This window comes from Embiotoca jacksoni, unplaced genomic scaffold (assembly GCF_022577435.1).
Source record: "Embiotoca jacksoni isolate LCO1_2020_lvr unplaced genomic scaffold, fEmbJac1.0.p SCAF_35, whole genome shotgun sequence".
NCBI classification, from domain to species: Eukaryota; Metazoa; Chordata; class Actinopteri; family Embiotocidae; genus Embiotoca; species Embiotoca jacksoni.
In genome coordinates this window covers 1,159,806-1,178,612 of record NW_027185387.1, presented here as the reverse complement: position 1 = coordinate 1,178,612, position 18,807 = coordinate 1,159,806, and the positions used below count along the sequence as shown (strand labels likewise).

The 18,807-nt window shown below is 43.1% G+C and overlaps 1 protein-coding gene across 3 annotated transcripts in view; it reads right to left on the bottom strand.

Annotated features, from left to right (window-relative positions):
• The window catches only part of LOC138207994 (protein kinase C-binding protein NELL1-like), a 252,661-nt gene that overhangs the window by 209,695 nt on the left and 24,159 nt on the right, over positions 1–18,807 (bottom strand). For all 3 annotated transcript variants that reach the window (XM_069165603.1, XM_069165604.1, XM_069165601.1), the window contains exon 3: positions 7,451–7,601. In XM_069165603.1, coding sequence (XP_069021704.1) covers positions 7,451–7,601 — 151 coding nt within the window. The remainder of the gene's footprint in view (positions 1–7,450; positions 7,602–18,807) is intronic.

Genomic DNA, 18,807 nt, shown 5'->3' with positions numbered 1-18,807 from the left:
ATTTATAAACACCTCTATACACAGTCTGTGACACACACACACACACACACACACACACACACACACACACACACACACACACACACACAGACAATGGAGGGACTCTAACTCAGGCTCATCAAATGCCATCCAACTTCTAAAACCGGCACGTTGGACAGAACTGATGAGAATCATGTCTTTAGTTCCATCTTTGACAGGAGAGCGATTTGTTTGCGCTGCACGTCCAACATCAAACTCACTTCATTTAACGATTGATTATTGATCAGTGGATGGACCGGCTACTCGGTACTTCACTCTAATGTCGGTGCTTCGCTGTGGAAGACTTGTATGCTAACTTTACATCATCCTCATCTATTTTTTGAGGGAGTTCCAATCAGAAAATGTTTGACGGCAGCGGTTGTCCTCACGTTTCTGCTGTTCGCATCGTGACGTCTAATCTCAGTTTAAACCTGGTACCTCCTTCCATGGCGGCTGGCAAACAGCTTTTAGGCACATTACCACCACCTACTGATAGGAGTAACGCATTACAACCGGACGCCAGTAAAAACACGGGAAATAAGGGAGAACGATAGTCGAATATACTAATAGATTTTATATATTATTGTGTCCCATCCATAACATCTAGTTGTGTTTTCTTTTCTTTTTTTTTTTTCCTCTAAGCAGTTCTTTGCCATGGTCTGAGAGTAAAAATTTGAAATGGTTTCAAAAATGTCATTTCTTTCGAACAGAGCTATTAATTTAAGACAGGACACAAAATGACAACTTCAGGTAGTTTCTAAACATCCAAAAACTGTTAATTGACTTAAATTGAAAGAGAAATATAGAGAAAAGTACACTTCAAACCTATCTACTAAAAACGTAGCTACCTATTGCAAACTATCTCTTCAATCCAAAGAAAGTTAGTGGTATTAGCCACCCCAATGTTAAAGGGCATTCCAGGGGATTCTGATGTTTTTCCTCCAGACTGTTTCGAGTCTGCTTTTTCCCCTCGCGAGAAGGAGGGCAGCCAACAAGCTGGAGAAGGTCCCCGGGGTCTGAGAACCGTCGGACAGGTGGAGGAGATCTAAATGCTCTCAGGGGTGGTAGGGGCATCCTGCCATTCAAGCTAACAACAAACACAGAGAGGAGGTCTGGGGGAAGTATGAGGCAGGGTGAGTCTACGAAAGCCTTTTGTGTTGCCGGTAAGCCAGCAGAGCGGCTGCTGTGCGTGTAAATGTCTTCTCCTGTGGGCTTGCTGCTCTTCGAGCTTGCTTCCCAGCAGGCTTCGGCAGACACAGAGCGACACCGCGCAACGCACGTGTTTTCTTTTCAAAGGCAACCTGGCAGAAATGGGGACAGCAACTGACAGAGCAAATGTTGTTGTCAAAACTATCTTGAGTTTATAAGAGCCTTTGATATTTGGCCCACTTTGGACGCCTTAATGTTCTGTCTGCAAATTGCATCGTCTCGATGATTCAGGGCGGCCGGTTGAGCTTCATCTTCCTGTTTTTCTTCAAAGTAAGTTTATCTATTGCTTCCTGTATGCTGCTGTAGCGAAAAAATTTCCCCTCGGGGATTAATAAAGTAACTACCTAACCTAACCTAACCCTAAAGTGTTATTCTCGTGGAACAGTTATTGACATTTGGCTTCCTTTTTTTTTTTTTTTATAAAGCTCTTAAATCCATGGCACCCATAAGAGCATCAGGAGTTGGTGGAAACCAAACTAGAGAAAAAGCAGAGTTGATATTGTGTCTGCTAGATGTGGAACTATTTCTGAGCATTCTAGACATAGCAGCTCTTCCCGGTGTTAATTAGAGGCAGCTGTGGGTTTGTCATCTTTTTATGTTGCTCTTCGGGCCAAAAGTAAATTCAGCTTTAACTTCCAGTAGAAAACCACTTGCTATCAAGTCAGAAATTCTGTCTCCAATCCTGTTGTCATTCCTATTAATAGGCACGAAACACATTTAGCAGGATGGTTTGCAAGCAAGAATGCTTATTAACGAACATAATTTGCAGGAGAAAGAGTGTATTTCTGCGTAATAAGTGCAAAATTCAGCTTTTTGATCAGCCTAAAGAATTGAAAAGAGAGCCAAAGGAATCAATGCAAGACAATAATTGTACTGTATTGCATCATCATCCTGAGAGCAAACACCGGCAGCGAGTGCACTCCTCGGAGTAATCCAGGAATAATCCCGGGAGTGCAGTGTGCAGCCTGCTATCTGTCAGAGGTAACAGCGTTACTCCACAGATGACACAAATCCTGTCTGATGGCAAAACAAAATTTGGAGAAATTCTTAAGATGAAGTCTTTGCATAAAATAATCAAATCCAGGCAGAGAAGGCAGCGATTAAGTACCCACGGCAGCACAGCACAGCTCCAAACGGTTTCTTTTCGTCGAGAAATTTGGGATCATCTGCCAATGACTGATAAACAAATCAAATCGTCAGTTGCAATTCTGGAAGTCACAGTACTGTTCGGCAAAATGTCAACTCACCTTATTATTCAAACTATATCCATCTATCCATTATCTATAGCTGCTTTATTCTGAACAGGGTCACGGGGGAGTTGGAGTCTATCCCAGCTGACTTTGGGCGAAGGCGTGGTACACCCTGGACCAGACGCCAGTCCATCACAGAAAAAAAAGACAGAAACGGACATGCACGCTCGCATTCACACAATTTAGAATCACCAATTTACCGATCATGCATGTTTTGTTGAGTACCCGGGAGAACCAAAGCACAAAACTCCACACGGAAAGGCCCTCGCCCCTGTTAGGGTTCGAACCACCCCCATCCGAGGCTCGAACCCCGAACCTTCTTGCTTTGAGGCAACAGCATGCCGCCGTATTTAGCGTATATAGTAGAACCAAATGCTGTGTGTTAATTTATCAGATTGACAAGGTCTCTTTTAACAAAAACTGATGTGACCCAAGAGGAGACTGGTATATTGTAACATCTCACTTTCCAGGATAGATTTAGGAATTCCAAGCGGTCAGCTTTTGTTTAACGGACCACAGATTTTGCAAAAGCTACTTACTGGTTCAACGAATAATAAATATGAATTTAATATTGGAAGAATTTTGAAATGAACTTCACCAGAAGGAAAGTTATCTTTAGGAATTCATCAGGTGGGAAAAAAAAAAATCAATTTCAGGTGGGTGCAAACAAAAACATGATTTCCATCTGTAGAAGTCGATACGACCTGTCTTTAGGTCATGGTTGGTAGGTCTTAGTTTTCCTACTTTACACCTGGGCCTCATATGAAGGCTGACTGAAATGTTCAGGGTTTCTGAAGGTCCTGGATCAGGGTTGTGTTTATTTAGCAAACACTTCGCAAAGCAACAGAACATACAAACGAAGTACATTCCAAACAAAGCGTGAGCAGAGGATTTAAAAGTATTCAGAAAGGACTGTAAAAGTTACTGACTGATTAATTAATTAATGTCTTTCTCTCACGCATAACTTACTGCAGATATACGATAAGTCTGCACTGGGCCAGATATTTACTGCATCCAACTTCCTAATGCAGCAACATTTACAAACTTTTACCGCAAACTCCAGTTTAACAAATTCCTCTTCTCCTCAGCATGTTTCCTTAAGAGGAACTTGTAAGTGCCTGTGAACTGAGGCACAGAGGGAGAGACAGACCTGTGGAGTGACAAAGGGCAGGCAGATGAACAGAGCAGCTGGAGGAGCCAGCTGAGCATCTTTGGTGTTTGAGTGCTCAGGTGGGAAGAGCCAGTGGAGAGACCGGCGCTTTGAGTTAGTTCATCACAGCGCCACTGCCACTTGCTGACAATGAGAGCGATACCGGGACCGAGGAAACTGCTGTCTTGGCAGAAATAGGCTCCTTTTGTTCTATTCAGCCGAGTGGAGCAGCAATAAACCTTCCTCCTCATTCCCCAGCGCCGTGCACAAGAAGCAAAAAAAAAAAAAATTAAAAAGCTTTTTTTTCTGCTTTTGCTGTGGGTACCAAGAAATGCTTGCATTCAAAAAACGTTTGCGCTTTGAGGATGAGGAGAGCGGAGGATGAGAGGAGGGAGGAGAGGAGGATATTATCATATGGGGAGAGCGGACTTGGCAGAGTGGGTGGGAGGGGAGAGAGGATGGTTTGATTGTGTCGAGAGAAAGATGAAGACGTGGAGAAGGGACGGAGCGGGAATGCATGATTGGATTTGGCCAAGTAGCTACAGTAGCTGTCTGTTAGCAGGCTGGATTGGAGGCCTGTGTTGTTATGGGAAAGGACGGGCATCGGAGGAGGGCTCTTAATAGGCACTTCAGAGAGGATTCAGAGGTTCAGAACAAATCCTTGGTCACAATGGAGCACAGGTCTGCACCAAGCCAGCCAAGGCTCAGTCCATCTCGACAAATTTAATTACACCCGCAATGTGGCATTCCGACTCACTCAACAGCTCACCTTACAATAACTTTGGCCTGCTGCGGCTCGGCTTGATATGCATCTGAATATCTCTTTTATAGTACCTGACAATACGCAATATTTGAAGAAATATGACAGGTCTTGAAAGTCAAATAACTAACTGGAGGTTTCATCATCACTCTGGATCAGAGGTCGCCAACGTTTTTTTCCTCGACGCTACTTTGACAAAATTAAAGTGTCGGAGAGCTACTAGTTTAATTTAAAAAAAAATTAACATAGCTGAGCTCCACCCAAACCAGCTTTATAAACTTCTTTTGTCGTAAACAATAACAAACTGACACTGAACATGCGCATTTTTTTTTTTTTATCACAACAGTTTAAACTCAACAGTGTGTGCGTGCTTTTTTTCTTTATGGATTTCTTTACACCTGGACCATGTGTGAAACTGGTGGGCTTTTAATTTAGTAAATACAGTATTAAAATATTGTATTTATGTTATTTACCTAATTCATGAGCACCTGATTCTTTCCAGCTCAGTGTGAGATTCTCTGCTGCGTTTTGCAGGCGCGTTGCAAAACGCAGGAGTTTAAGTCCTCTGATCTCTGCGTGTCAGTGCAGCACGGTGCTTAACGGACACAGGTGGAGGAGAATGAGGTTGAGATTGTCCACTCGTTAGTCGATCGCGTTAGGAGGGTCATTTTCTCGGACAGATGAAAAAAAAACGAATAAATAAATAACGCTAAATATACGTGGGCGGCCCGCCCATGTAAGTCTATGTGTGGGAAACATTGCATATTGTTTGAAAATTGTTTGAACATTATCAGTTTACCGATAGAGGTTCTGGTTCAAAATACAGCCCTGTGATATTGGAAGCCAACGACAAATTATGTATTTTGGCGTTTTGGTTAAAAGACTTGGCTAAATTATATAATAATATCCAGAGCTATGTCTTAATGTAAACAAAGGCAGGGATATTCATTTTAATAGGGGCTGATCCCCCAAACGCCTATTTCGGAACAATATGCATGGCATAAATGACATAGGAATCTGCATATCTGACAACCGGGTGTGTTTGAGTGCAGCTGAGTGCCTTTGATCTGACATTTGCTTAGTCCGAGCACTCGTCCGAGCTACATGTGTTGGGTGGTGCGTGTCATTGTGCCTGAAGGAGGAGGGCGGTACAGCCAACTGGGCCCGTTTAGCCTTGCCTCGCTGTTGTTTGGCCAACCCACTGTGCAACAATTATGCCTGCAGGTAATGTGAGAGGAAAAGGGAGAGAGACTGACGGAGAGGTCGAGAGTGAGAAAGGGGACAGAAAAGCAACTCTCAGGCTGACCTTAAAAGCACCGCAGGGGGGGGGCAACACATTTCACTTCAACGGAGGATCATACACGAGATGCTTGAAGAAATATGAGCGCACACCAGCAGAGAAAAAAGGTTTACACTGTGACTCAAACTCAAAGAACACCACAAAGAAAACAATTATACAAGTAACAATTCGGCATTCAATAACTGAAGTAAAAGCACACATCATCAGCAAAATATACAAAAACACAGTGCTCACAGTTAAAGTGCTCGTTTTGTCTTTGTCATCATTAGAGATAGTGGAGTGCCCATTGAAAATAGCCTCTTTGGGAGTATGATAGCCCGGCTTTTGGTTCCGTAGGTTTTAGTGTCCATTTGCTTTAAGCGCTGCGAAAATGAAACCAATTGGGCGCTGCTCTTCAGTGTTTTAATAGCAGGGCAAATCCTGTTTCTTGAGAACAGTTTGCTGCAGAACTGAGTAAAGAGACACTAGACTTTGTCTGCTTCGAGGCTCTGCGAACCTGCTGCAGCAGGACGGGGGACTCCGCCTACACGGCCGGAAACAGCAGGTAGCCAGGTAAGCGGGCCGATGCTGCCAGGTATGCGGTTGTTTAGCTCTCGCCTTTTTATTCAAATGTATCAATATGAAACGTGCCGCATGTCCAAATCGCACCAAACTCTCCAGTGCGCAACCTTGGGTCCCCAGCAACACACCCACTGAGTTTAAAGCAGATGGGGTGAACGGTTGTCGAGCTACGCGAAGGACAAACATACAGACACACAGAGATTTCTGAAATTATATAGAAAAGACATTAGCTTATTATTAATCATGGGTTAACATGTAAACAGCACTTTAACGTTGTAACCAGTCACGGTAGAACTAAACCTTTCTTTCGTCTTTGGTAGTTTAAGACAAGTTCTATACAATCAAATACAAACGGAATCACGTGGTAACATCAAGCAAATCTTATCAAACCATTTTGATCATTTTCGGTCTGAAGTAACTGCAGATCAGCTTTCCCTGCACAGCTCTCTCCATCAGCTGAGACCTTCTACTTCACTCTCTCACTGTATATGATTTTGTCTTGACTCTAACCCAACATACGCCCACTCCCTCACATGCTCACTTTGATGCACGTCTTACAGAACTGAAGGCTTTTACCTTCAGAGGACAGCAGGAAAATCAATGTTGCCTACTCTTTAAAAACAATTCACTGTAGTAGATTTTCTCAGGGGGCCTTGAGGGGGTGAGCTCACTGGTGCCACTCGCTGATGTCTTACAGACATCAATTTCTGCAGCAGCACTCAGTCCTCTGCCACAAATTCAATAAGACTCCTCGAAACAGCCAATAGGAGAGTGCTAATATTCTACACAGCAAAAAAAAATAAAAAAAATACGCGTACCCATTTCGTAAGCCTGACATTCTACGTTAGGAGTTAACGTCATCAGCATGCTTGGCATTGCTTAGTGCTTCACGCTCATCTAACACACACAAAAGACGGAAAGTTATCTCCGTGCCCTGAGCATACAGGTGAAAACGCTGCATTATTTCACCCAAACAACGGGCTCTCCCATTACCCTCTGACTTAAGAGTGGCAGCAGAGTAATTGCACACTGCTCTTTACTTTAGTTCACTTCATCAACAGCCATCTGCAACCAGCTGAGAGTAAGATGAAAATTCCTATCTGGGTTTAATTTAAAATGTGAGCGCTCAAGTAATCCGCGGAAGAAAGGTTGTGCAGAAAAGGAGCTGCGGGCCAAAATGAAGAGGATTACAGATGGATTACCTGTGTTCTGACTCGTGGATGGAGAATATGACTCCTGACGTGGAGGACTTCTGCTGGATGGAGGCCAAGAAGGTAAACTCACTTTTACTCCTGAACAGCTGCACCACTTTTTCTGTGATGTGTGCCGGGGCATGAACTGCTCTCCCAACATCTGAAGGAATAAAATCAAATGGAAAGAAAATCATGATCTTGTGTAAACTCTTTTCACAGGCAATGTGCTGTCGACGCCCTCCGTGTGCACTTGCCAAAAAGCACGAGCAACATATTAAGTGTGCTAATCGCACATACCGAAACACAAGGTAACACCTTTACACTTTGAAAATATATCTCATCAAACAGTCCTGGCACTTCAATCTGGCAGCCTGAATTTGAAAAAAATAAAAGATCTGTTGATGCCAGCAGGCTTTATAAATCAACTCTGCAAAGATGTATGCGGTTGTTTACATGAAAAAATAACTTTATGTCCTCTTGAGGATAGAAAAAAAATATAGCAAAATCTGTAAAAACTAAACAAATGAAGAAAAAAAAAAAAAAAAAGTAGCTTGCATGCGTCTCCCAAGCAAGCTAAGCTACTTTTTTTCTGGACGTGCGCGCGTGGAAATCCCTTCATACGACAAACAATCTTCTCTTTCTGGAAGTCTACTTATTTTCTGCCTGTGGATAAACAACATAGAGTCCATTTATGCCAACGAAGGCGAGGCTCCGCACACCTCTGGCGCAGGACAGCAAGTCAGCACTGTCGATGCAATCAGCACGTGGAATCCCTACGTCTCACAGCACGCAGCACAGTAGCTATATGTACGAGGGAAAAACTTAGGCGAACAGCCTTATATGTTACAACAGACAATTTGGGTCAAAATGTATGCCATTTGCTGCCAGTTTCTTTTTAGAATACCGCTGGCCTTGCAGTTTGTTTCTCTGCTTTAGCGATGTTGCTACGTTCTCAGATTTCAAATGAAATCGGTCAGCATCGGCACGTTATCATTACCAATGGGAACGGTAGCCAAAACGACAGTGTGAATATATGTAACTTTATGACATTCACAGCAGCAATTAAGTGTTGGAAATATAAACAGAAGAGGAGAACATTTTTGCCAAATAAGCAAGCTGCAAAGTTTTTATCTTGACAAAAAAAAAAAAAAAAAAACACAACATGCAGCAGTAGTTTGGACAAGGGGGTTTGTTTGTGTTTGTTTTACCACTTCTAGTGTCATTGATTTGATACTAAAACCAGCCTGAGATGAGTTTTAGCACTTATTTCATACTTTCCACAAAGACAGTATTTTCCATTCATGCAATAAATAAAAAAAACCACAAATGTACAGAATCAAAAGTGAGTTACTGTCAAATGATTACAGCTCAAGGACACTCCTCGCATCTGACTCTTAAAAAGATTAAGCACAACAGGATTTGTTGTTTTTGAACAGATGCGATGCAGTAAAATGTCAAATGTATAACTGCATCGACCTTTGAAGAACGAAGGCGGCAAACTGCTCAATGCAGTTACTTCAATTCAATGTGTTACGTTTCAAATCAGTTCATTGTGAGTGTACAGAAAAATCATATTAAAACCATCAGTTTCATGAGGAATAAGAATTATGGTGTGCTTTGAGTTAATTGTCTGCATTGTTTTTATTAGCACCCATGCAAGGGGCTTGGATATAATGGCTGTTGTTTACCAGTTTGTCTGTTGGTCCTTTGGTCAGTCAGTCAATCACTTTGGTCCAGACTGGTATTAAGCTCAAAGCACCACCATCCCAAATGTCTTACAGAAGTGCAAGCATGTCCGTAATACTTTTTCTTCCCTTTCTGGTGGTCTGTGTCCACCACCAAAACTGTATTCCAGCAAATATAGGGACTCTAGAGAATAATACAAAGGGGTATATTTTTTCATGAGAACAGACATTAAAAGAGGATAGAGATCCTGAAAGCGATGAGCCGAAACATTATGACCGCTCCCAGATGAAGCAAATAACGTTGATTATCTCATAACAATGGCACATTTCAGGTCTGGGACATATTAGTCGCTAAGTGAACAGTTGGTTCTTGTAGCTGGCGTGTCGGATGCAGGAGAAATGGGCAGGTATAAAGACCTGACTGACTTTGACAAGGGCCAAATAATTACGGCCCCATGAGGGGGTTGTCTGGATATAACAAGACCCAGTCTGCCCCACAGTGGCTCCAACTCACAACTCGCCAGACATAAAGGGCCTGCTTCGAAAACCCTGGTGACGGATATCCATTTTAGGGTGACATGCGAAGGACCGACATCATATTAGGCATTGGTGCATGTGGACATGCATGTACTTGAGAAAACCTGAAAAACTCGAGCCAGCAGTTTCCGTGCCACCTGAATCAAGAACAGACCTGAACAACCTGCCGTGGTTCTACACTCCCAGTTGTTTATGACGGACAGTCCAGTGGAGAGGAGCCTGTGGTTGTCACGGCAAAGGGTTTTTAAACCTCCCCAGGGTGACAGTGGCCTGCCTGCCCTCACACTCAGCCTCCCTACTGTCACAGGCCAGTTGATGGAGGGCCACTTACCCAGGGCTCCCCGGCACTCCAACACACTAGTTCCCTGACCAGAGTCAGTCATTAGCTCTCCCCCTTGAAATCTGTAGAGACGCTAGCCTGCTTTCTATGATGTGAAAATACTGTTAGATTTCAAGTCTTTTTACCGTCACCTGACTGACGAGTAAAAAAAAAAAAAAAAAAAGTAGAAAGAAGCAGTGTGTTGCACTTCAGGGTCAAACCTGGCTTCCATATTGAGTCAATCTCAAATAAAAGGCAGCTGTCACTCCATGAATAGGTGCTTAATACAGTCAATATCATACTCTTCACAGCTTTGATCGATACCAACAGTGTCGAGTCCCACTCAATAGGAGCAGACAACAAACCATAGCAGAGAGAAATTCCTGTGCGAATGAGTTTGGCTGCAAATGAGAGTTGAGCTTTATATTACTGCAACGATGAGCTCATTCCCGTTCAAAGTAATTCCATCACTGGACGATCCATGGTTCAGATGACGCGTTGACCAACACCCAAGTACAACATACCGCCTCTGACAATGGTCATTCTAATATAAAGGTAGCCTGCTGACATCTTTGCTAATTAATGAGGTGACAAAAGGTTTGACAAGAGATTCTTTAGCGTCTGAACATCGTGACGGGATGTTAAAATTAGGCAACGTCGTCGTGATTAGAAGAAACTAACAGTGAGAATAAGCAGCCAGTGGGTCAGACTCTTTGTAGAGTCATGAATCCATGATGACCTCTTCTTGAAAGGTTTTCTAGCAGTATACGTCACCCCACTCATGACTTTGCTTCCGAAAGAGGAAAATTATTACATAAAATGACCAAGAGAGGTCCGATTTCAGGAAAACTGCACGTCCTCATAGCAAAACGACAAAGCAGAAGGATACCAGAGCGTTTTTAGTGGCCTCAATTCGATTAACACGTTGTCGTACCTAAACAAGAGAAGGTCACTTGCCAAAGCATATGACCGTTGGACAGTACCAGCGACAGGTGTGCCGGACCTGCGTCGTCATGGTAACAATAAAAACAGATGGTCACCATTGTGAAACGGTCGCGGTTTGGTTAGCTTTACGAAATGATCACGGTTTGGGTAAAAATAAATACATTTGTTACGTACGTTATGCTATGAATGTGATCATTACTGAGGCCACTAGAGGTCACAATTAATGTAATAATGGGTCGTGTTAAACTGCTTTAACATACAACTAATATGTTGATCTTTCATGGGAGGACGATCTGGTAGTCAAAATCTTGAGAAGTTTGCCTTTTCTCTTATTTAATGTTTGGTATGCAAGTGTGACAACCACAGAGAAAATATTGTTTCTTTTTAACTTAAAAAATAAAAAGGTTGAAGATATTTTAAATTTAAAAAAAAAAAAAAATCAAGACAATTTACTTTGATTCAAGTTTAATAATCTAATGCAAATGGAGTTGATAAGAGCATTTTTTCTTAGAAAGGGAGACTTGGTCATCCTGGAAAAAGATATTATGGCTTCCTTGAACTGTGATTCTTTGTGGTGTGTAAGATCGACTCACATCACCACACATCATGTTGAGACTTCACTCATGCAGTTAAACTGAACAAACATTTGACATCAGTTAAAGACTGCCATGATCCAATTTGTAAGTGAATCCTGACTTGTGATTTTGATGTCATCTACATAAAAAAATATATAATACTACAATTTATAGTTTACATTCTCAAATGGCAATTTCCTTTGTATAATCCTCCATTGTATTGCTTTACTGTGTAAAATATGGCGTCTTCTTTAAAAATAATTTGGATTAATTGCAGTCAGTTTACTTAGATATCTGTGATCGGAGCGAGAGAGACAAAATGCTAACATATGCTGCGAAAGAGGGCTCGTATTCAGACTTTTATTACTTTTGACACACGCACATGCACACGCACGCACGCGCACACACAGACAAACAGACAGACACACACACACACACACAGACAAACAGACAGACAGACAACCGAGATGATAGTTTACCAAAAGTCTGTCTGTATTTTCTGCTGAACTTGAAATGTAAATTGGCCAATGAAAATCTCTAAACTACACAAATTGCTCAAGCCACGGAAACTGTCAGTGTACACGCCAACAATTCCACTAATAATGATGGATCGATAGTATGATGAGGGCGGATCTAAAGCAGCGCATTCCGAACGGCCTCGACTGTACGGCTGTCACGGCCTTGTAGACATAAACAAACCCATTTACAGTGACAGCGGGGAACAGGTAGAGGAGCAGGAAGGTTTGTCTCCCAGCAGACGAGATGAAACTCAGTGGAGCAGGCAGGAGCCAGCTGCCCCCCCCCCCCTCCTCCCTCTCCCCCTCTCGATTTTACAGCTCATCACTTTTATCAGGAGCCTGGCGGGTCCTCCCCCAGCTCGGCTAAGTCTTACAGATGGCCTCTTTAAGTGGCAGTGAGGAAGAGGAGCTCAGCCGCGGTCCAGAGAAACTTCACTCACCAAAGACACAGCCGGTCGAGTCTGTGTGGACCTCTGTCTGGCCTGATATGGAAAACCTGTGTCCCGGTGTCACAGCCAGATAAGCACATTACTGTACTATGCTCGAGTCTTCGCCAAGGGCACAAACGAGATCAGGGCAGAGTTTCCAGAGAGGCCGGGGTCCAGCCGGCCAGCAACTGGCAAGACGACGTCTAACTCTCCTGCTCATTCGGAGGAGCACACCCACTGAGTTTGGAGCAGACGGGGGGGGGGGGGGGGGGGGGGGGGGGGGGGGGGGAACGGTTGTCGAGCTACGCGAAGGACAAACATACAGCGTTTTCCGAGATTATCGAGAGAGATAAATTAAAGCTTTAGTCACAAGCAGATGCATAAATATGCATGTGGGAGGTTTACAGGTTAAGATTAGGGGCCACAATCAGTTCTAACCAAATATTTTTAATTTTCAGTTACATAAAATTATCATCGTTTCCAAACTTGACTTTCCAGGCCTGAGACTCGTAGCAAAGCTGTAATTCCTGAATATGAATAAACCTCTGAATCGCTACATGTTTAGTTTGCAGACAAACCTCCATGCAGATACACAAACTCACTATACTCGGGCATGAGATCAAAGAGCATCGTTGCACTGTAAAACCAGTTTGGCTGTCTCTGTTGAACAGTCGTCACGTGTTAGAGTCCCACCAGCAGCATATTTGCCATCGCTGACAGCTGCTCGGAGTCTACTGGGCCCCGGGTACGATGAGGAACAACATTAAAGGTACAAGAAGAGAAGAATAACACATCAAAGTTCCCTGGCATCAGTTTCAGCCAATTAACTAAACCCACAAAGGCTGGAGTGATAACTAGTTGGCAGGTGACACGCAAGATAAAAGCTTCTTTTCACTGACCATCACAGATCTGTCATTTCCTTCCTCCGGGAAGATGCTGCAGACAAAACCCACATTTCCTTCCAGCCATCCATCAAACCACCCACCAACCCAGTAGGTGGGATTCTTCTCTTCTTCTTTTTTTTTTTTTTCCTCCCCTCGCTCATTTTAATAATAATGCAGAAACAGACGTTGTGCCCTCACATCTTAAGGCGACAAAATGTTGACATTTTCTTAGCAGCCAGTCACAACCTTTAATTACAGGATACTGGTGCATTAAATTCTGCTTCACAACTGCACGAGGGGGATAAACCCCGTAATGAAAGCTACGCTTGTACTCATAGAATCTGGGGTTATGTTCATAATCAGCGCTCTTTTGTACTTCAAGACAGAAAGTCGACCAAAAAATGTACAGACAATGGAAGGACTGGTGTCGGCAAAGGCGCAGCACAGCAGGGCAAAGGTCAAGACCTGCTTCTGCCGTGCTGCGCCTCAGTTCCCCATTAGCCCTGTCTACAGGCTGCTGAGGAAGAGTAACAGTGGTGGAGCATGTCGGCACCGGAGCTCCGGTGTATGACGCCTCTATGCTGGAGTATCTGAACGTTGAGATCCGGAAACACTGATCACGAGAACAAGAAGACCGGGGTCATCTATGGTCAACTACGGCTGGCTGTCCGCAACAGTGAGGAGCTCAACAAGCCGAACGGAACGAAAAAAATAACTTTTTGTGGGAGATCCGACCTGCTAATCCAAGTTGCATTGTGCGAGACCTGGTGTTCGAGGCACAGTGTACTTAGAACAAGACTAGCACAACGGTCTTTTCAAGAGTCTCCCGAAATGAGCTGCGCAGCAACCTTTGGCTCCTGAATTGTTGTATTTAATAGTAGACACGAGAACTGGCAGGTTCCCGTTAATGTCTAAATTCACTTTGGTGGACATGCGCCATTGGTTTCGCTGTGATCAGTGCAATCAGTGCAAAAAAAATAGTTAAGAAGTCAGGTAGGATTTCAGCATCAGTCTTTATGTTCCAATTCAGGTCTGTAATATTAATTTAATGTTGCTTCACACGCGCAACGGCTTGAGATTTGTATATATACCACGTTCCCACCATGTGCACTTATGGTTTTGAGTCTCGACCTATTTTATGGGTGCTATTTTAATTTGAGTCTATTAAAATGAACTAACACTGAAAGTTTTATTGAAAAAAAAAAAATTATACTAATCCCTTACACCTACGTACTTATTACATATTCTGAAAATCTGTAAAGGAAGATGGCATGCTGGGAAAATGGGACAGGCAGAGCCAAAGAAAACGATATGCACGAGGGCCAATCACAGTTATGTATCTCTGCAGCACGTACGTCTACTACGCCAGCGAGTGAGAGAATGTGAAAGATTGATTCGTGTTCTTTTGCGCGAACGTTACAGACGCCACTGTAAAAACTCTGATTAGCATATTTGCATGATAACGTTGGCGAGTGGATGCAACAACAAAAAAATAAGGCATAATATGATGTCGCAAATCTATTTTCCGAGGAGGAATGTTAAAAGACAAACACGCACACAAAATCGCTGAAGAAAAATGCACGCACGGTGTTTACATGATTACGGATGGCGGTGCCACTGGCAACAACCACATTTAATTCAAAATGCTGCTTCAAGCATTCACACCGAAACTAAACAAATCTTCGACGTTTGCACCTCACGTCGTAAAAGACATGTTAATTAGACACAAACCAGGAAGAACTCTCAGGTCCAGAGGCAGTGGTCTTTTTTTTTAATTACCCCTGGTGTCAACACTAAAGCAGAGGAAGCTGCCTATTGTATTTATGCCCCACTGGACACTTTTCAAAGGTTACAAACCTCACTATTAACAACTCGGTGTGTGTGTGTGTGTGTGTGTGTGTGTGTGTGTGTTGGCATTTGTATATTCTGCATTCATTTTTTAACATTAGATTATTAAAAATTATTATTATTTCCATGCGCTGAGCTGCTGGATATTTGAAGTTTCCCTGTTGGGATGATTAAAGTATCTCTCCGTCTATATCTACAGTTTATATCTATCTAACGGTAATGATACCTGTTGATGCATATTTCTCTTTTGCGCTGCGTTGCAATTGTACCGTCTCTCTTATCCACAGCACATTGCGTTGCTCTGCGTACGAAATATGCTCTTGAATTAAAGTTTGACTTTAGAGACGGTTTCAGTTGATAGATTTGGTTTTTGTAGGTGTGGTGTGACTTTATGGCCAATTTTGGCCGAGAATTATTTCCAATTAGCAGAACTGAGGCCAGCTGTGGGCCTGGAGAGTCGATTCTCGCAGGTTGCGAGTCCCTTTATTTGGACCAGTTGGCCGTGTTGTTGATTGCTGGTTTAATTTTAGTATCATGGAACTCTACGGTGAAATTTATCCTGATAATGACCCCGCGATGATTAGCCAATGGAGCTAATTAACAGCAGGAAGAAAGTGTGCTCAAACAGAAAAACTGGTGTATACACACGTATTGAACCAATAAATGAAATATTTGGGTTTCATATTACCAACGAAACCATATGTGGGCATTATTTCCGAACAACTGGTGTCAGTCCTGCCAGAAAACTCCTGTTGTTTGTCAGCCGTTATATTTTTGTTGCTTCAGCATTGTAAGTTGTCAGTATTTTATGCTGATCGGTGTGAAAGACGAACATTATTTTGTACTGCTGCAGAATTCAGGTGTTGGCTTATACAAAAGTTCTCTCTGGGGAATTCAGGTCAGCAGCGCCATGAAACCAGGGCAGTTATTATACAAATGAAAAGACCTTTATATCTTCTTCATATCTTGTAGGTATTCATCTTTGCATTCATCTCCGAAAATGTAAATCATTTCAAAAACGGAAAAATAAACAACACAACGTGGGTAGAAATTTCCCACCTACATATCCTCTCAAATAATTATGAAGCTCATACAGGACGCCAAAGAACACCTGTATGAGCCCAAATACTGTATATATATGCCTCTTGCTTCTTAATGTTATAAACTTTCATGCTCCGTTTTCTTCCTTTCTCATCCTGCAGGAAGCCAGTCATCTTTATTTCCAGCCCTCTAGTCATCTGTACATCCACACATGAAGCTAGCCAGCCAGTCATCCATCCAGCACACAGCAGTCTGTCCCCGAGGATCTAGCCTGCTTTCGGCTGCTTAAGGCAGGTCTGCAGTGGGGAGTAAAAAAAAAAAAAAAAAAAGCAGAGAGAGAGAGCGGACTGCAGAAGAGGGGCCGGGCTATCGGGCTGAAAATAAAGGACTGAGGCACGACTGGAAACGGGAAAAAAAAAAAAAAAAAAAAATCAACTCGTATACAGCTCTCAAAAATTCAACGCAACGTTTAATGCGGTTTTCCGTGAAAAAGCAAAATGCAAAGAGCAACACGCTAAGAGAGGCGGGAGCAGAGATGCACAAAGAGGGCGTCAAATGAATAGCTGAACGAGGGTGTTGGAGGCGGCGAGAGGCCGAGTTACCGCACAATTGCAAAGAATGTTGCATGTTAAAACTGGCCGCAGAAAAGTGAATCGTGTTTTTACGGAGCACAGAAAGGGAAGAACACACTTTGATTCACCTGAAAAAGATGGCGAGTGCATGTCAAGCAGGCTGCAAACACAGCCGAGCTCTCAGCGAGCTTCCTCTAAGTTGACTTGGCTTGCATTTGAAGAACTCCTCGGCTGCTGAAAAATTCATAAATCTGAATCGATAAAACATTGATGAGTCGCTGCAACCTTTCCTTCCTTTTTTGCAAAAGAAGATAACCCGACTGTAAACATAAAAAAAAAAAAAAATAATAAAAAAAAAAAAAAAACCCTCTCTTCATCTGGTAGGTTACTGGTGTGACGCGATGCGTCATGCAACTAATGAGACGGGCTGCAGATAACATCCTGAAAGGGGCGTGCTCACCTCGCGTGGCCTCTGACAGAACGCTAACGGCGCATTACCGCCAGCCTTCAGACGGAGTGCAGTTTGATTACAGTAAATAAGGATGAAACTCGGAGAAATAAAGCCCATCCATCCGTGGCAGTCGTCGTCGGCTGTCACTTAGAGAACAATAAACGCAGAGCGCTGACGTAAAAATCCAGCCGGAGGAATATTAGATATCGGTTAGAGCAATGAACTTCCCCTTTTCGATTTCCTCCGGGGGTAGGGGGGGGGGGGGGGGGTGGCATCCACATTTCGCATGCTTCACGTCGAACACACGCCAAACACATGCACAGAGGGGGATGTGAACCCAGGGGGTGAACTGTTTGCTCTGCATTACGTGTGTTATGAACTGAGCATATAGTGGCAGAATATTTCTAGAACGGAATGAGTTTGAAATACTCGTAAAACAAAATTATTTGACACGATTTATGAAAAAAAACAAACAACCGATAAATACCGATAACTAGCAGGCTAAAAGCAAATCTTTTTTTTTTTTTTTTTTTTTTTACTGTGTCTAGTTTTTCTGTTCTGTACGTTTTTACGCACATTGACGGTCTTTAAATATGTTTATCGCATAAGCAGACTTCAAAAAGGGCGACTTCTCACACCAAGCTCGCCATGTATTCAGCGGAATTTTAGACTTTTTAATGAAAAGCCTGAATCACTGATGAACTTCTTCAAACCGCCGAGACATATCTGACGAAATGTAAATGAAGAAACGCAACGGGCAGTAAATGTTTCCTCTCCTTACCCCAACCACGTGTTTCAGCAGTACGTTTCATTTTCCTGTAAATCATGTGGCTCTTCGCATGCAGTACGTTTCGTTTTCGTCCACAACAGGAAAACGTGTAACTGTCACGCCTCGACAGACCGAAGCGTGACTTTCACGCTTCGCTGTGGTGACACTTCACGTTTTGCCGTGATACCGGGTTGCATTATGGGCACGTACAACTGATCCTGTGATATGAAGACAGGGCATTTTTGAGCAAGTGGAAAGATGACTTGGATCGAATATTTATCGGTACGATTTTTCAAAATTCAATTTTTTTTCCCCCTGTAAAAATGTTATTCTTGAATGTGTCCTCTTACTTGTGTGTCTGTGTGTGTGTTTGTGTTCGTGTGGTGTTCGCATGTGTTTTGTTAACAACTCTCGCAGCTGAGATCCTATCCATAATCTGCTCCACCCCCCGCAGCTCGACACAATCCCCCTCTGCTGTGGGCAGGTTTTAACAGCAAAGCTGGCGCTCCATGCTCCAAACCACTCGCACTGTACACATACAGCGTGAATCCACACGCACGCACACACACACACATATATATATATATATATATATATATATATATATAAAAAGAACCCAAAACTACACGGGGGAAATAGGTGGAATTGAGATGTGAGCTAATTTAGCGGCGCGCTGAGAGCTTTGAGGTGTTGTATCAGTAGCTGTCAGGCCGCTGGTGGGCCCCGCTGCTGGGAGTGCGGCTAACTCGGTGGGAACGTGCAGCTGTATAACCGCGGCCCCCGTAGAGATCAGG